General features: G+C 39.6%; 1 protein-coding gene across 1 annotated transcript; it reads right to left on the bottom strand.

Annotated features, from left to right (window-relative positions):
• lyam1 (L-selectin) lies at positions 1–14,247 on the bottom strand. The gene is given in 5 exon segments (NM_001146487.1): positions 1–564; positions 11,942–11,986; positions 12,148–12,510; positions 12,672–12,710; positions 14,127–14,247. Coding segments are annotated over 4 exon segments (459 nt in total). The 5' UTR covers positions 12,709–12,710; positions 14,127–14,247; the 3' UTR covers positions 1–550.
• Positions 14,248–15,518: the final 1,271 nt, after the last annotated feature.

The raw sequence follows: 15,518 nt of genomic DNA, 5'->3' as shown, positions 1-15,518 counted from the left end.
ATAAATGTGTTTATATCACATTTACAACTCTACTGATTGATTAGTCACATAAGATGCGTTATATGTACTCTGGTGTTGGGACCGGTGCTCTAGCCAGCAGCTGGCAGATACAGTTAGACAGTGAATGTACTCAGATACAGTTATATAGTGAATGTACTCAGATAGAGTTATATAGTGAATGTACTCAGATACAGTTATATAGTGAATGTACTCAGATACAGTTATATAGTGAATGTACTCAGATACAGTTATATAGTGAATGTACTCAGACACAGTTATATAGTGAATGTACTCAGACACAGTTATATAGTGAATGTACTCAGATACAGTTGTATAGTAAATGTACTCAGATACAGTTATATAGTGAATGTACTCAGGTGTTTGTACGGTGCTCTAGCCTGCAGCTGGCAGATACAGTTATATAGTGAATGTACTCAGATACAGTTATATAGTGAATGTACTCAGATAGTTATATAGTGAATGTACTCAGATACAGTTATATAGTAAATGTACTCAGATACAGTTATATAGTGAATGTACTCAGATACAGTTATATAGTAAATGCACTCTGGTGTTTGCACCGTTGCTCCAGCTGGCAGATACAGTACCTGTACCATGTGAGTTCCTATTTGTACTTCTGAAGATTCCGTGTGTGCACCTTTGACCTTTTTGTACATCAAGGAACAGCACTGTACCACAACATTATTCTTATATATGAGAGTGTTTTAATTAATGCACTCCACACCAAAAGGTTGCAAGAGAGCATTTATGCACACTTAGGGGTTCATTCTATCAGGTCTACGCTAGCGACACCCCAGTTGTCGAGTTGTAACTACGTTAAGCATCTCCCAGCTTTATACCTGAACCGGAAATTGCCATTGGCTGCACAGTGCTGAATAGATGTTAATAATTTTTTTATATTTGCAATATAATAATTTTACTGTTTCCAAAGTGTATGTTTCTTAATAACACTAATTATCTCATAATAACACTAACATTTTATCTTTTAAGTTATTTTAAATATTATTTGAACATGTAACTACTCTATCACGTGTAATAAAAACTGTAATATCTTATGCTTCACGGAGTCGTGGCTGAACGATGACAACATCAACATACACCTGGCTGGTTATACGATGTACCGGAAGGAATAAACAGCGGCGTCTGGTAAGACAAGGGGTAGCGGTCTATATATTTTTGTAAACAACAGCTGGTGCACGATATCTAAGGAAGTCTCGAGCTTTTACTTGCCTGAGTTAGAGTTCCTCATGATACGCTGTAGACCACACTACCTACCGAGAGAGTTTTTATCTGTATTCTTTGTAGCTGTTTACATACCACCGCAGTCATAGGCTGGCACTAAGATAGCATTGAATGAGCTGTATTCTGCCATAAGCAACAACAAAAAAACGCTCACCCAGAGGTGGCGCTCCTAGTAGCCGGGGAGCTTAATGCAGGGTATCTTAAAACAGTTTTACAAAATTTCTACCAGCATGTTAAATGTGCAACCAGAGGGAAAATAACTCTGGACCACCTATACTCCACACACAGAGACACATACAAAGCCCTCCCTCGCCCTCCATTTCGCAAATCTGACCCTAATTCCGTCCTTCTGATTCCTGATTACAAGCTAAAATTAAAGCAGGAAGCACCAGTGACTAGATCATTAAAAAAGTGATCAGATGAAGGAGATGCTAAGCTACAGGACTGTTTTGCACAGACTGGAAAATGTTCCTGGGTTCCTCAAATGGCATTGAGGAGTACACCACATCTGTCATTGGCTTCATCAATAAGTACATCGATGACGTCGTCCCCACAGTGACCAAATGTACATAACACAACCAGAAGCCATGGACTACAGGCAACATCCACACTGAGCTAAAGGCTAGAGCTGATGCTTTCAAGGAGCGGGACTCTAACCTGGAAGCTAATAAGAAATCCCGCTATCCCCTCCGACGAACCATCAAACAGGCAAAGCATCAATACAGGACTAAGATCCAGTCGTACTACACCGGCTCTGACGCTCGTCAGATGTGGCAACAGTAGACAGTGTCCCTACTTTCTTACTGATGATCTGAGGTCAGGTCTAAGACCAGGAATACAACAGTGGACAGTGTTCCTATTGACAAACTGATGATCTGAGGTCAGGTCTAACACCCTGTACACAACAGTAGACAGTGTTCCTATTGACTTACTGATGATCTGAGGTCAGGTTTAACACCCTGTATACAACAGTAGACATTGTTCCTACTGACTTACTGATGATCTGAGGTCAGGTCTAACATCCTGTATACAACAGTAGACAGTGTTCCTATTGACTTACTGATGATCTGAGGTCAGGTCTAAGACCAGGTATACAACAGTAGACAGTGTTCCTACTGACTTACTGATGATCTGAGGTCAGGTCTAACATCCTTATCAAAATCCCTTCTATTCTTTCCTCTGTTTCTTGAAATAAGTATTAAAGAAAAAACAAAACAAACTAGAGGCATTTTCATAACTATATAGATTTTTTTTTACTGCGTAAAGGGTGAATGTACCATAGTCAAATAGTTAAAGGGGCAATCTGCAGTTCAATCAATAACAAATTGTAAACCCCACTATGTCATGTCCTGACCAGTAAAGGTGTTATTTGTTATTGTAGTTTTGTCAGGACGTGGCAGGGGGGTGTTTGTTTTATGTGGTTCGGGGTTTGTTGGGATATGTGTTTATGTAGAGGGGTGTTTGTTTAGAGTATTCCGGAGTTTTTGGTTATGTTCTATGTTTTGTTTTTCTATGCTCTGTCTATGTTGTGTATTTCTTTGAGAGCCATACCAGGCCAACACAATCAGGAACAGCTGTACTTCGTTGTTGCTGATTGGGAGTCATACTTAGGTAGCCCTGTTTTCACCTGTCATTTGTGGGATGTTGTTTTTGCATAGCTGTGTGTGTAGCCTGCAATACTGTTCGTTTGTTCGTTTTCTTGTTTTGTTTTGTTAAGCGTTCAATAAAAGTTAAGATGAGCACTCAACCCGCTGCGCCTTGGTCTACTCCATACGACAACCGTTACACACCACTGTTTTGGGAAAATCTTTAGGATGGAGCTAGAGAAATGTAACCACAAGTTACATTTTGGGTTCTGATGGGAAATGACAGTTGAATTATGCTCATAAGGCATTTATAAATGATATACTTCAAGAATGAATGGGTTTCTTGAATAAAAAATTCTAAAACGGATGCCCCCGTCACAGATTGCCCCTTTAAATGAAGACTCCACCACCAGCACCAGAACAGATACAGTCATTTAAATGGTACACACTAGTATCATAGAAAAATGACTGCTGGTACAATATATTTAAAACAACTCAAAAAAACGTAAAATATTTCTATAATGGAATGCAATTAATGGTCTAGATAAAATAATGAATAAGTGAAATAAACTTTGGAAACAGTAACAGTAAGTAGTAATAGAAAATAAATAAAACAACTGAATATTGAGAGCAACTGAAAGTTAACCTTTAACATTCATTAACATCAACAAGTATAGTAAGTAAATATGGAAACAATAACAGTATGGTATGATAATATTACATTACAAGAGTATAATATAAAATATGTCGTTATAAAATCCTGTATCCATCTCCTTATATAATATCAAATATCAGTTCAAGATAGAGTTAAGGAAATATTTACTAAATAAACTAAAGCAAAAATAGTAAAATAAGAATAAAAAGTAACACAATAAAAATAACAATAATGAGGCTATGTCAGGGGGTACCTGTACTGAGTCAATGTGCGGAGGTACAGGTTAGTCTAGTTATTGTGTACATGTTGGTCGGGGTAAATCGACTATGCATAGATTAAGAAACATTAATGTTATAAAAATTCCAAATAATTTGCATAGTGAACTTACACACAGCTCTGACACACACACTTACCCCACCAGACATGCCACCAGGGGTCTTTTCACAGTCCCCAAATCCAAAACAAATTCAAGAAAGTGTACAGTATTATATAGAGCCGTTATTGCATGGAACTCCCTTCCATCTCAGAATGCTCAAGTGAACAGCAAACATGATTAAAAAAAAACACATATAGCAACGTCTTACGGCACAACGCCTCTCCCCTATTTGACCATGATAGTTTGTGTGTATGTATTGATATGTAGTCTACGAGTGCCTTTTTTAAATTGATACAGATCTGTCCTTGAGCTGTTCTTGTTTATTAATGTTCTGTATTATGTCATGTGTCATGAAGAAAGAGTAGCTCCCACTTTGCAGCTAACAGCTAATAGGGATCCTAATAAAATGCCAAATAACAAAACAAGAACAACTAAAAGTTCAACCTTTAAAATGAAATAACATCATGAGTGATACACTAAGTCAATGTGAGAACAATAATAGTATGGTATCATAATGTTCAAATAAAAGTATTTGTGTAAAACCAAAAAATCAGGTATCCATCATTTTATATTAAATAAAATATTTGAATGAAATCTTGACCACCAAATAGAAAATCTAATTAAAACAATTAAAACATGACTTGAGAACAACAAAGAGTTAACTTTTAAAATGAAATGACATCAACCAGTAATAAAACAACAGCACAATATAATAATAATCAAATAACATGTTATAATATACAAATATTGAACACATGTCACAATAATCCAGGCAGCTCTATGTAGCTCTATGTTTTAATTCCAGTGAGCTCTATGTATCTCTATGTTTTATTTGCAGTGAGCTCTATGTAGCTCTATGTTTTATTTCCAGTGAGCTCTATGAAGCTCTATGTTTTATTTCCAGTGAGAACTATGTAGCTCTATGTTTTATTTCCAGTGAGCTCCAACAGTATTGGGACAGTGAGACTATGTGTGTTCTTCTGGCTCTGTACTCCAAAACTATTGGGACAAATTCACTTGTATGTCTATTAAAGTAGTAAAATATTAAGTCTTTGGTCACATTTTCATAGCACGCAAAGACTATATCAACTGACTGTACCAATTGGAGGCATAAATATCATACCCCCCAAAAATGCTAACCTCTGTTGTTATTGTAATGGTGAGAGGTTAGCATGTCTTGGGGGTATGATATAAAATGCTAACCTCCCCTGTTATTGTAATGGTGAGAGGTTAGCATGTCTTGGGGGTATGATATAAAATGCTAACCTCCCCTGTTATTGTAATGGTGAGAGGTTAGCATTGTTTTGGTGGTATGATATAAAATGCTAATCTCCCCTGTTATTGTAATGGTGAGAGGTTAGCATTGTCTTGGTGGTATGATATAAAATGCTAACCTCCCCTGTTATTGTAATGGTGAGAGGCTAGCATGTCTTGGGGGTATGATATAAAATGATAACCTCCGTTGTTACTGTAATGGTGAGAAGTTAGCATGTCTTGGGGGTATGATATAAAATGCTAACCTCCCCTGTTATTGTAATGGTGAGAGGCTAGCATGTCTTGGGGGTATGATATAAAATGCTAACCTCCCCAGTTATTGTAATGGTGAGAGGCTAGCATGTCCTGTGGGTATGATATAAAATGCTAACCCCTCCCTGTTATGTAATGGTGAGAGATTAGCATGTCTTGGTGGTATGATACAAAATGCTAACCTCCCCTGTTATTGTAATGGTGAGAGTTTAGACTGTCTTGGGGGTATGATATTTGTCACAGTCCCAGAACCTTTGGAGCTAACTGTAAAAAATAATATATATATATATATATATATATATATATATATATATATATATATATATATATATATATATATTTTTTTTTACAGTGAGCAATATATATATTTAAAAAAATGATTATCCATCACCTTATACCATGTAAATATGAGAATGTCTGGAACATTCTTGGCTGTAGGGTTCAGCTGGTCTACAGAGCAGGGTCTGGAACAATGTGTTGGACTGTAGGTTTCAGCTGGTTCAGAGATCAAGGTCTGGTTCTAGTAATCTAAATTAGAGAACAAAGGAAATAATACTGTAAGAGAATATCATGAAATAGATTTCACAAGAGAGAGAGAATATCAGGAAATACATTTCACAAGACAGAGAGAGAAAGAGAGAGATTGATATAGAAAAAAAGAATGAGAGAGAGCGAGAGAGTTTAAGGAAATATATTTGACGAGAGAGAGAGAGAGAGAGAGAGAGATGGTTGCAATCAAGGTTAAAGAGAGCTGGTAGTCCCATCCACCAAACTATCAGGTTTGAAAGAGGGAAGAGTCTCAGGGGGTATGCTAATTTGGTATAGAGCAGACCTATCTCACTCTAAGGCTAGCCATCCCGCTAGTCGACAACATCCATTGAAATTTGAGGGCGCGCAATTCAAATAAATAATCGTAATATTAACCGTTCGTGAACATACAAGTATCTTATATCATTTAAAAGCTTAACTTCTTGTTAATCTAACTACGTTGTCCGATTTACAATAGGCTTTACAGCAAAAGCATACCATGCGATTGTCTGAGGACAGCGACCCACATCAACATATTTTTCAACCAGCACAGGCATCACAAAATCACAAACAGCTATTCAATAAATCACTTACTTTAGAAAATCTTCCTGTCACGACTTCTGCCGAAGTCGATGCCCCTCCTTGTTCGTGTGGTGCTCGGCGATCAACGTCACCGGTCTTCTAGCCATCACTGATCCATTTTTAATTTTCCATTGGTTTTGTCTTGTTTTCCTACACACCTGTTTCCAATCCCATTCATTACATGTTGTGTATTTAACCCTCTGTTTTCCCTCATGTCCTTGTCCGAGATTGTTTTGTTTGTTATTGATTTTTGTGTATTTTTTGTATTGGTGAGCTTTGGGTATTTTACCCATGTTATTTTATGTACGTTGGTTTTTGGAGTTAGTGTTAGTTTATTATTTATTAAATTACTCCAGTTATACCAAGTTGGTTTCTCCTTCACCTGACTTCCTTGCCACCTACACACACGACGATGACACTTCCTCTGTTTGCAATCCCAAGGGTCCCAGCTACAACATGAATGGCCATTTTGTTAAAAAAATAAGAGCCTGGGACCTAAAAAAAAAAAGTCTGGTTGGTTTTTCTTTGGATTTTTGCACGCCATTTCAATTCTGTTATAGACTCAGACATTGTTTTAACAGTTTTAGAACATACAACGTGTTTTCTATCCAATGCTATCAATTGTATGCATATCCTGGCTTCTGGACCTAAGTAACAGGCAGTTTACTTTGGGCACATGAGTCAGGCGGAAATTCAGGAAACTAGACCCTAGCCCTAATTAAATTAATCAAAAGAGGAACATTTTACATTTGGGTAGCAATTCAAAAGGAAATTATCTCAACAGAGAAAAATGTCTTCCTTTGTGCTACCTACAGTGCATTCGGAAAGTATTTAGACCCCCTGATTTTTAAAATGTTTTCTACGTTACAGCCTTATTCTAAAATTCATTAAATTAAACCTTTCATTCAAGTTTTTTTTTTACAATTTTCTACATTGTAGAATATTAGTGAAGACATCAAAACTATGAAATAACACATATGAAATCACCAAAAAGTGTTAAACAAATCCAAAAATAGTTTATATTTTAGATTCTTTAAAGTAGCCACCCTTTGCCTTGATGACAGCTTTGCAAACTCTTTGCAATCTCTCAACCAACTTGATGAGGTAGTCACTTGGAATGCATTTCAATTAACAGGTGTGTTTTGTTAAAAGTTATTGTGTGGAATTTCTTTCCTTCTTAATGAGCCAATCAGTTGTGTTGTGACAAGGTAGGGGTGGTATACTGAATATAGCCCAATTTGGCAAAAGACCAAGTCCATATTATGGCAAGAACAGCTCAAAAAAGCAAAGAGAAATGACAGTCCATCATTACTTTAAGACATGAAGGTCAGTCAATTCTGAAAATGTCAAGAACTTTGAAAGTTTCTTCAAGGCAGTCGCAAAAAAACATCAAGCGCAATGATGAAACTGGCTCTCGTGAGGACCACCACAGGAAAGGAGTTACCTCTGCTGCAAAGGATAAGTTCATTAGAGTTACCAGCCTCAGAAATTGCACCCAAATAAATGCTTCACAGTGTTCAAGTAACAGACACATCTCAACATCAACTGTTCAGAGGAGGCTGTGTGAATGAAGCCTTCATGGTTGAATTGCTGCAAAGAAACCACTACTATAGAACACCAATAAGAAGAAAAGACTTGCTTGGCCCAAGAAACACGAGCAATGGACATTAGACCTGTGGAAATCTCTCCTTTGGTCTGATGAGTCGAAATTTGAGACTTTTGGTTCCAACCGCTGTGTCTTTTTGAGACTCAGCGTAGGTGAATGGATGATCTTCGCTTCCCACCGTGAAGCATGGAGGATGAGGTGTGATGGTGTGAGGGTGCTATGCTGGTGACACTGTCTGTGATTTATTTAGAATTCAAGGCACACTAACCAGCATGGTAAGGCTGCATTCTGCAGTGATATGCCATTGCATCTGGTTTGCGCTTAGTGGGACTATCATTCGTTTTTCAACAGGACAATGACCCAAAACACACCCCCAGGCTGTGTAAGGGCTATTTGACCAAGAAGTAGAGTGATGGAGTGCTGCATCAGATGACCTGGCCTCCACGATCACCCGACCTCAACCCAATTGAGATGATTTGGGATAAATTTGACTGCAGAGTGAAGGAAAAGCAGCCAACAAGTGCTCAGCACAAGAGTGTGCAAAGCTATCATTAAGGCAAAGGGTCTATTTTGATTTGTTTAACACTTTTTTTGGTTACTACATGATTCCATATGTGTTATTTCATAGCTGTGATGTCTTCACTATTATTCTACAATGTAGAAAGTAGTAAAAATAAAGAAAAACCCTTGAATGAATAGGTGTGTCCAAACTTCTGACTGGTGGTGTAGATCTTCTGCACAGATTCTGTCAGACCTGTGACCTGACAGTAAATCTCAGTAAGATAAAAATAATATTGTTCCAAAAAAGGTCCGGTCGCCAGGACCACAAAAATCAAATTCCATCTAGACACCGTCGCTCTAGAGCACACAAAAAACTATACCTACCTAGGCCTAAACATCGGCACCACAGTTAACTTCCACAAAGTTGTGAATGATATGAGAAGCAAGAATGGCCTTCTACGTCATCAAAAGGAACATACAATTTGACATCACAATTAGGATCTGGCTAAAAATACTAGAATCAGTTATAAAACCCATTGTCCTTATGCTTGTGAAGTCTGGGGTCCGCTCACCAACCAAGAATTCACAAAATGGGACAACCACCAAATTGAGACTGTATGTAGAGTTATGCAATAACTCCCTCAGTGTACAACATACAACAAAGCCATCACTTACAGAGAAATTAACATTGAGAAGAGTTCCTTAAGCAAGCTGGTTCTGTTCACAAGCACAAAAAGACCCCAAGGAGCCCCAGGACACAATTAGACCCTACCAATTCATGAGAAAACTATAAGATAATTGACACATTGGAAAGAATTTACCAACTAACAGAGCAAACTAGAATGCTATTTGGTCCTAAACCTTAGAGTACACAGTGGCAGAATACCTGACCACTGTGACTGACCTAAGAATTAAGGAAAGCTTTGATTATGTACAGACACAGTGAGCATAGCCTTGCTATTGAGAGAGCCCGCTAAAGGCAGACTTTGGTCTCAAGAAAAGACAAGCTATGTCTACACTGCCCACAGAATTAGGTGGAAATAGAGCTGCACTTCCTTGCCACCTGTCAAACGTATGACCATATCAGAGACACACAGAGAGAGACAGAGAATCAGCAAATAGATTTGATAAGAGACAGAGTATGAGCTAGAAAAATTACAAAGTAAAATGTAATTTCTTTTAAAAATAAGTCAAAAAGACAGCATCCAAAGAGATCAAATCTCACCACCACCGTTGCTGCAGATGAAGTTAAATCTCTTAGTCTCAGGCAGGCCGACCCACTGTCCCCTGACTCACAATCTCACCATCAGAGAGGTAAAGGGAGAGAGAGAGAGGTAAAGGGAGAGAGAGAGAGTGAGGTAAAGGGAGAGAGGGAGAGGTAAAGGGAGAGAGGGAGAGAGAGGTAAAGGGAGAGAGAGAGAGGTAAAGGGAGAGAATGAGAGAGAGGTAAAGGGAGAGAGAGAGAGAGGTATAGGGAGAGAGGGAGAGGTATAGGGAGAGAGGGAGAGGTAAAGGGAGAGAGGGAGAGGTAAAGGGAGAGAGATAGGGAGAGGTAAAGGGAGAGAGAGAGGGAGAGGTAAAGGGAGAGAGGGAGAGGTAAAGGGAGAGAGAGAGAGAGGTACAGGGAGAGAGAGAGAGGAAAAGAGAGAGAAAGAGGTAAAGGGAGAGAGGGAGAGGTAAAGGGAGAGACAGAGGTAAAGGGAGAGAGAGAGAGAGAGGTGAAGGGAGAGAGGGAGAGGTAAAGGGAGAGAGGGAGAGGTAAAGGGAGAGAGGGAGACGTAAAGGGAGAGAGGGAGAGGTAAAGGGAGAGAGAGAGAGTGAGGTAAAGGGAGAGAGAGGGAGAGGTAAAGGGAGAGAGGGAGAGGTAAAGGGAGAGAGAGAGAGAGGTAAAGGGAGAGAGGGAGAGGTAAAGGGAGAGAGAGAGGTAAAGGCTGAGAGGGAGAGGTAAAGGGAGAGAGAGAGGTAAGGGGAGAGAGAGAGAGGTAAAGGGAGAGAGAGAGGGAGGTAAAGGGAGAGAGGGAGAGGTAAAGGGAGAGAGGGAGAGGTAAAGGGAGAGAGAGAGAGATAAAGGGAGAGAGGGAGAGAGGTAAAGGGAGAGAGGGAGAGGTAAAGGGAGAGGGGGAGAGGTAAAGGGAGAGAGAGAGAGAGGTAAAGGGAGAGAGGGAGAGGTAAAGGGAGAGAGGGAGAGGTAAAGGGAGAGAGAGAGAGGTAAAGGGAGAGACGGAGAGGTAAAGGGAGAGAGAGAGGTAAAGGGAGAGAGGAAGAGGTAAAGGGAGAGGTAAAGGGAGAGAGGGAGAGGTAAAGGGAGAGAGGGAGAGGTAAAGGGAGAGAGAGAGAGAGAGGTAAAGGGAGAGAGGGAGAGGTAAAGGGAGAGAGGGAGAGGTAAAGGGAGAGAGAGAGAGACGTAATGTGGTAGAGGTTCAACACAACAAAAGAAAGAGATCAAATCTCACCATCACTTTTGCTGCAGATGAAGTTGAATCTCTCAGTCTCAGCCTTGCCGACCCACTGTCCCCCGTCTCTCTGAATGGCCCCCGTGTTCCCACACTGCTCCTTGCTGGTGTTGTAGCCCTCCCCATCGGCCCAGTTGTGGTAGCAGGACTCTTCTCCATTGACCCAGAACCAGAAGTCCAGGGTGCAGGTGTACCTCAGGCCCAGCCAGACGAAGAGACTGGAAGCCTTCTTGGCTCTCTGTTGGACCAGGTGCTGGATGCTCTGGTTGTGGGCAGACACCAGCTCCATGTCCAGGTCTCTGCAGTGCCACAGGGCTTCTGACCACGTCTTGTTCTCTGTGACCAGGACCAGTTCATCTGGAGGAAGAAGAGGGGGAAACAGAGACTCACGCTAATTATTAATATATTAAGTTAACTTTGATTCTAAGGCCTACATCTTTGTACATTATTGTTTAGTCCTTCTCATCACAACATTACGGTAATACCAGATGTTAAACGTATGTCTTTATTGAGGATTTGAAGTGTTTGTCAGCGGCTCACCGTCATAGCAGATAAAATGAGTGTTGTTGGTACAACCCTGATAATTCCACTTTCCAGAAGGGAAAGTAACTTCACCACAGAACTCTCCGTTCTGATAACTCCCATCTGCATTGTTCTCCTTGTATGTTTCCCAGCTCTTGATAGAGAAGCCACTCTGGTCGGACCACCTCCAGACTCCAAGAGATTTATTCAGACCAATCCACACTCTGTAGATACCAGTGACTTTAGGTAAGATACTCTTAATGGCGTCCCTCTCTGTTGTGTTCCTCACACTGGCCAGGTCTGTGTGTTTCTTCCGACAGTAGAGCTGAGCATCACTCCAAGTCTTATATTCAGCAATGAGAATGTACTTATTGGTCGCATTTTTTTCTATTTGAAATAAATAAGACATAACAAAATACAAATACAGATGAATGCTTGTAAATCTTTTTTTTTTATATATAAATAAAATATGAATCTCTTATCTGAATAAAATGATTTGGTATTTGACAACATCGTTGATTGATGAGGAAATGGACAGGGGAACTCACCATCATAGCAGACAAAATAAAATGTTTTACTACAGTCATAATTTTGCCAAGTCGCATTTAGCAACATATAGACACACAACGTTTCGGCATCATTATTTGGATGATGATCATCCCAAAACACCTCCCCCTCTAACTCTCTGTCTCCCAGAGACCACCTCCAGATTATGTTATACAGCCCAATCCAGGCTGATCCTCTCCAACTAGCTGATACTGTGCTATTGAGCTTCTTCATATCTGCCATGTCATCTATGGTGGCCAGGTCAGTGTAGTTCTGTCTGCAGAAACGCTGAGCTTCAGTCCAGGTCTTATTCAAATTCACAAAGTGGAACTGATGAGTGAGGGATGAGGGGAGGATGGACAGCCCTGTGGAGAACAAACCAACATTATGAGGGGAGGATGGACAGCCCTGTGGAGAACAAACCAACAATATGAGGGGAGGATGGACAGCCCTGTGGAGAACACACCAACATTATGAGGGGAGGATGGACAGCCCTGTGGAGAACAAACCAGAAATGAACACTTACCTGAGAAAACAAGGAGGAGGAACAGAGGCTGGTCCATCCCTGGAGATCGGAGGGAAAACAAGAGTTAACTAGAACATCTACCAACAACATGGTGACATGTTACATATGTTAACTAGATCTTCTACCAACATGGTGACATGTTACAGATGTTAACTAGATCTTCTACCAACATGGTGACATGCTACAGATGTTAACTAGATCTTCTACCAACAACATGGTGACATGCTACAGATGTTAACTAGATCTTCTACCAACATGGTGACATGCTACAGATGTTAACTAGATCTTCTACCAACATGGTGACATGTTACAGATGTTAACTAGATCTTCTACCAACAACATGGTGACATGCTACAGATGTTAACTAGATCTTCTACCAACATGGTGACATGTTACAGATGTTAACTAGATCTTCTACCAACATGGTGACATGCTACAGATGTTAACTAGATCTTCTACCAACATGGTGACATGTTACAGATGTTAACTAGATCTTCTACCAACAACATGGTGACATGTTACAGATGTTAACTAGATCTTCTACCAACATGGTGACATGTTACAGATGTTAACTAGATCTTCTACCAACATGGTGACATGTTACAGATGTTAACTAGATCTTCTACCAACAACATGGTGACATGTTACAGATGTTAACTAGATCTTCTACCAACAACATGGTGACATGTTACAGATGTTAACTAGATCTTCTACCAACATGGTGACATGTTACAGATGTTAACTAGATCTTCTACCAACATGGTAACATGTTACAGATGTTAACTAGAACATCTACCAACAACATGGTGACATGTTACAGATGTTAACTAGATCTTCTACCAACATGGTGACATGTTACAGATGTTAACTAGATCTTCTACCAACATGGTGACATGTTACAGATGTTAACTAGATCTTCTACCAACATGGTGACATGTTACAGATGTTAACTAGGTCTTCTACCAACATGGTGACATGTTACAGATGTTAACTAGATCTTCTACCAACAACATGGTGACATGTTACAGATGTTAACTAGATCTTCTACCAACAACATGGTGACATGTTACAGATGTTAACTAGATCTTCTACCAACATGGTGACATGCTACAGATGTTAACTAGATCTTCTACCAACAACATGGTGACATGTTACAGATGCATTAAGTGTTATGAATAATAATGACTGAAAACACAAACATAAAGTGTTCCAGTATTAATTTGTAAATAGGCTGTCTATAATCACTGTTTGAAGGAGCATATCACATTTTAAATGACATGATTTATTTCATGCACAGTATGCACATCCAGGCTAGTATTTTCTGGTGTTCAAAAATATATATTTACAAACATGAACAATAAGTCTTTACTAAATAGAAATACTCATTCACTTAATGTGTGGAACTTTATTCTTTCAACAGGTGTACATGCAGAGATTATAGATAAATCCTCCTACCTGATGTTTACTGGTGCTTTAGATGTTGTCTTTGTGGTTGTATTACTTTGTTGTCTTCTCTCTCTCTCTCTCTCTCTCTCTCTCTCTCTCTCTCTCTCTCTCTCTCTCTCCGAGTGGTTCTGTCACCTCTAGGACAGGTGAATGTTATTCAGGTGCATTACTATACTTGTACTTCCTGCTACCCAACTTCATATTGTAGTGATGTCATGATGGAGGGATGAATAGCATCTCTATTCGTTGTTCAGACTTATTTCCATAGAGACAAAATGACTGGTCAAAGAAAACAAAATGTGAAGGAAAACCTGCAGCACACATGTAAATACTAACACAACACTGTTCTCTCTCTCTCTCTCTCTCTCTCTCTCTCTCTCTGATGCTCTCTCTGTCTGTCTCTCTGTCTCTCTGTCTCTCTCTCTTTCTCTCTGTCTCTCTCTCTCATAGAGATGTAGGATCTTAATTGGACCAGTTTCTTACATCAGGAAAATGATCATACATGAAATGTGAATTATTGTTTGAAATATAATTAACATTGGTAGTAGAATGGCCTTAATGAAGTGCTCAGTGATTTCAACGTGGCACCGTCATATGATGCTACCTTTCCAACAAGTCAGTTTGTCAAACAGTTATTGCGAAGTGGAAATATCTCGGCGCAAAAACGGCTCAGCGGCTAATTGGTAAAAATTGTCTGTCCTCGGTTGCAACATTCACTACTGAGTTCCAAACTGCCTCTGGAAACAAGAACTGTTCGTCGGAAGATTCATGAAATGGGATCTATGGCAGAGCAGACGCACACATACAGAAATATCTTTTTGAGATCGGTATGGAAGTACTTGACTAGCCTGCACAGAGTCCTGACCTCAACCCCATCGAACACCTTTGGGATGAATTGGAACACCAACTGTGAGCCAGGCCTAATCGCCAAACATCAGTACCCGACCTCATTAATGCTCTTGTGACTGAATGGTAGCAAGTCCCCTCAGCAATGTTCCAACATCTACCAACATCCAACACCAACTGTTTGACGAGCAGTTGTCCACATACTTTTGATCATGTGGTATAGCTGAACCAACATATGCTGAACAAACATGCAACAATTTCAAAGATTTTTTCTGAGTAACAGTTCATATAATTTAAATAAATAAATTAGGCCCTAATCTATGGATTTCACATGACTGGGAATACAGAAATGCATCTGTTGGTCACAGATATCTTTAAAAAAAGACATCTTCACGGTATCTCTGTGCATTGAAATTGCCATCGATAAAATGCAACTGCGTTCATTGTCCATAGCTTATGCCAAAACTGCACATTTTAGAGTGGCCGTTTATTGTCCCCAGCAGAAGGTGCACCTGTGTAATGATCATGCTGTTTATTTAATCAGCTTCTTGAAAT

The sequence above is a fragment of the Salmo salar genome, chromosome ssa11 (assembly GCF_905237065.1).
Source record: "Salmo salar chromosome ssa11, Ssal_v3.1, whole genome shotgun sequence".
NCBI lineage: Eukaryota > Metazoa > Chordata > Actinopteri > Salmoniformes > Salmonidae > Salmo > Salmo salar.
The sequence above is the reverse complement of the archived record's forward strand: the minus strand, read 5'-3'. Positions and strand labels throughout refer to the sequence as shown.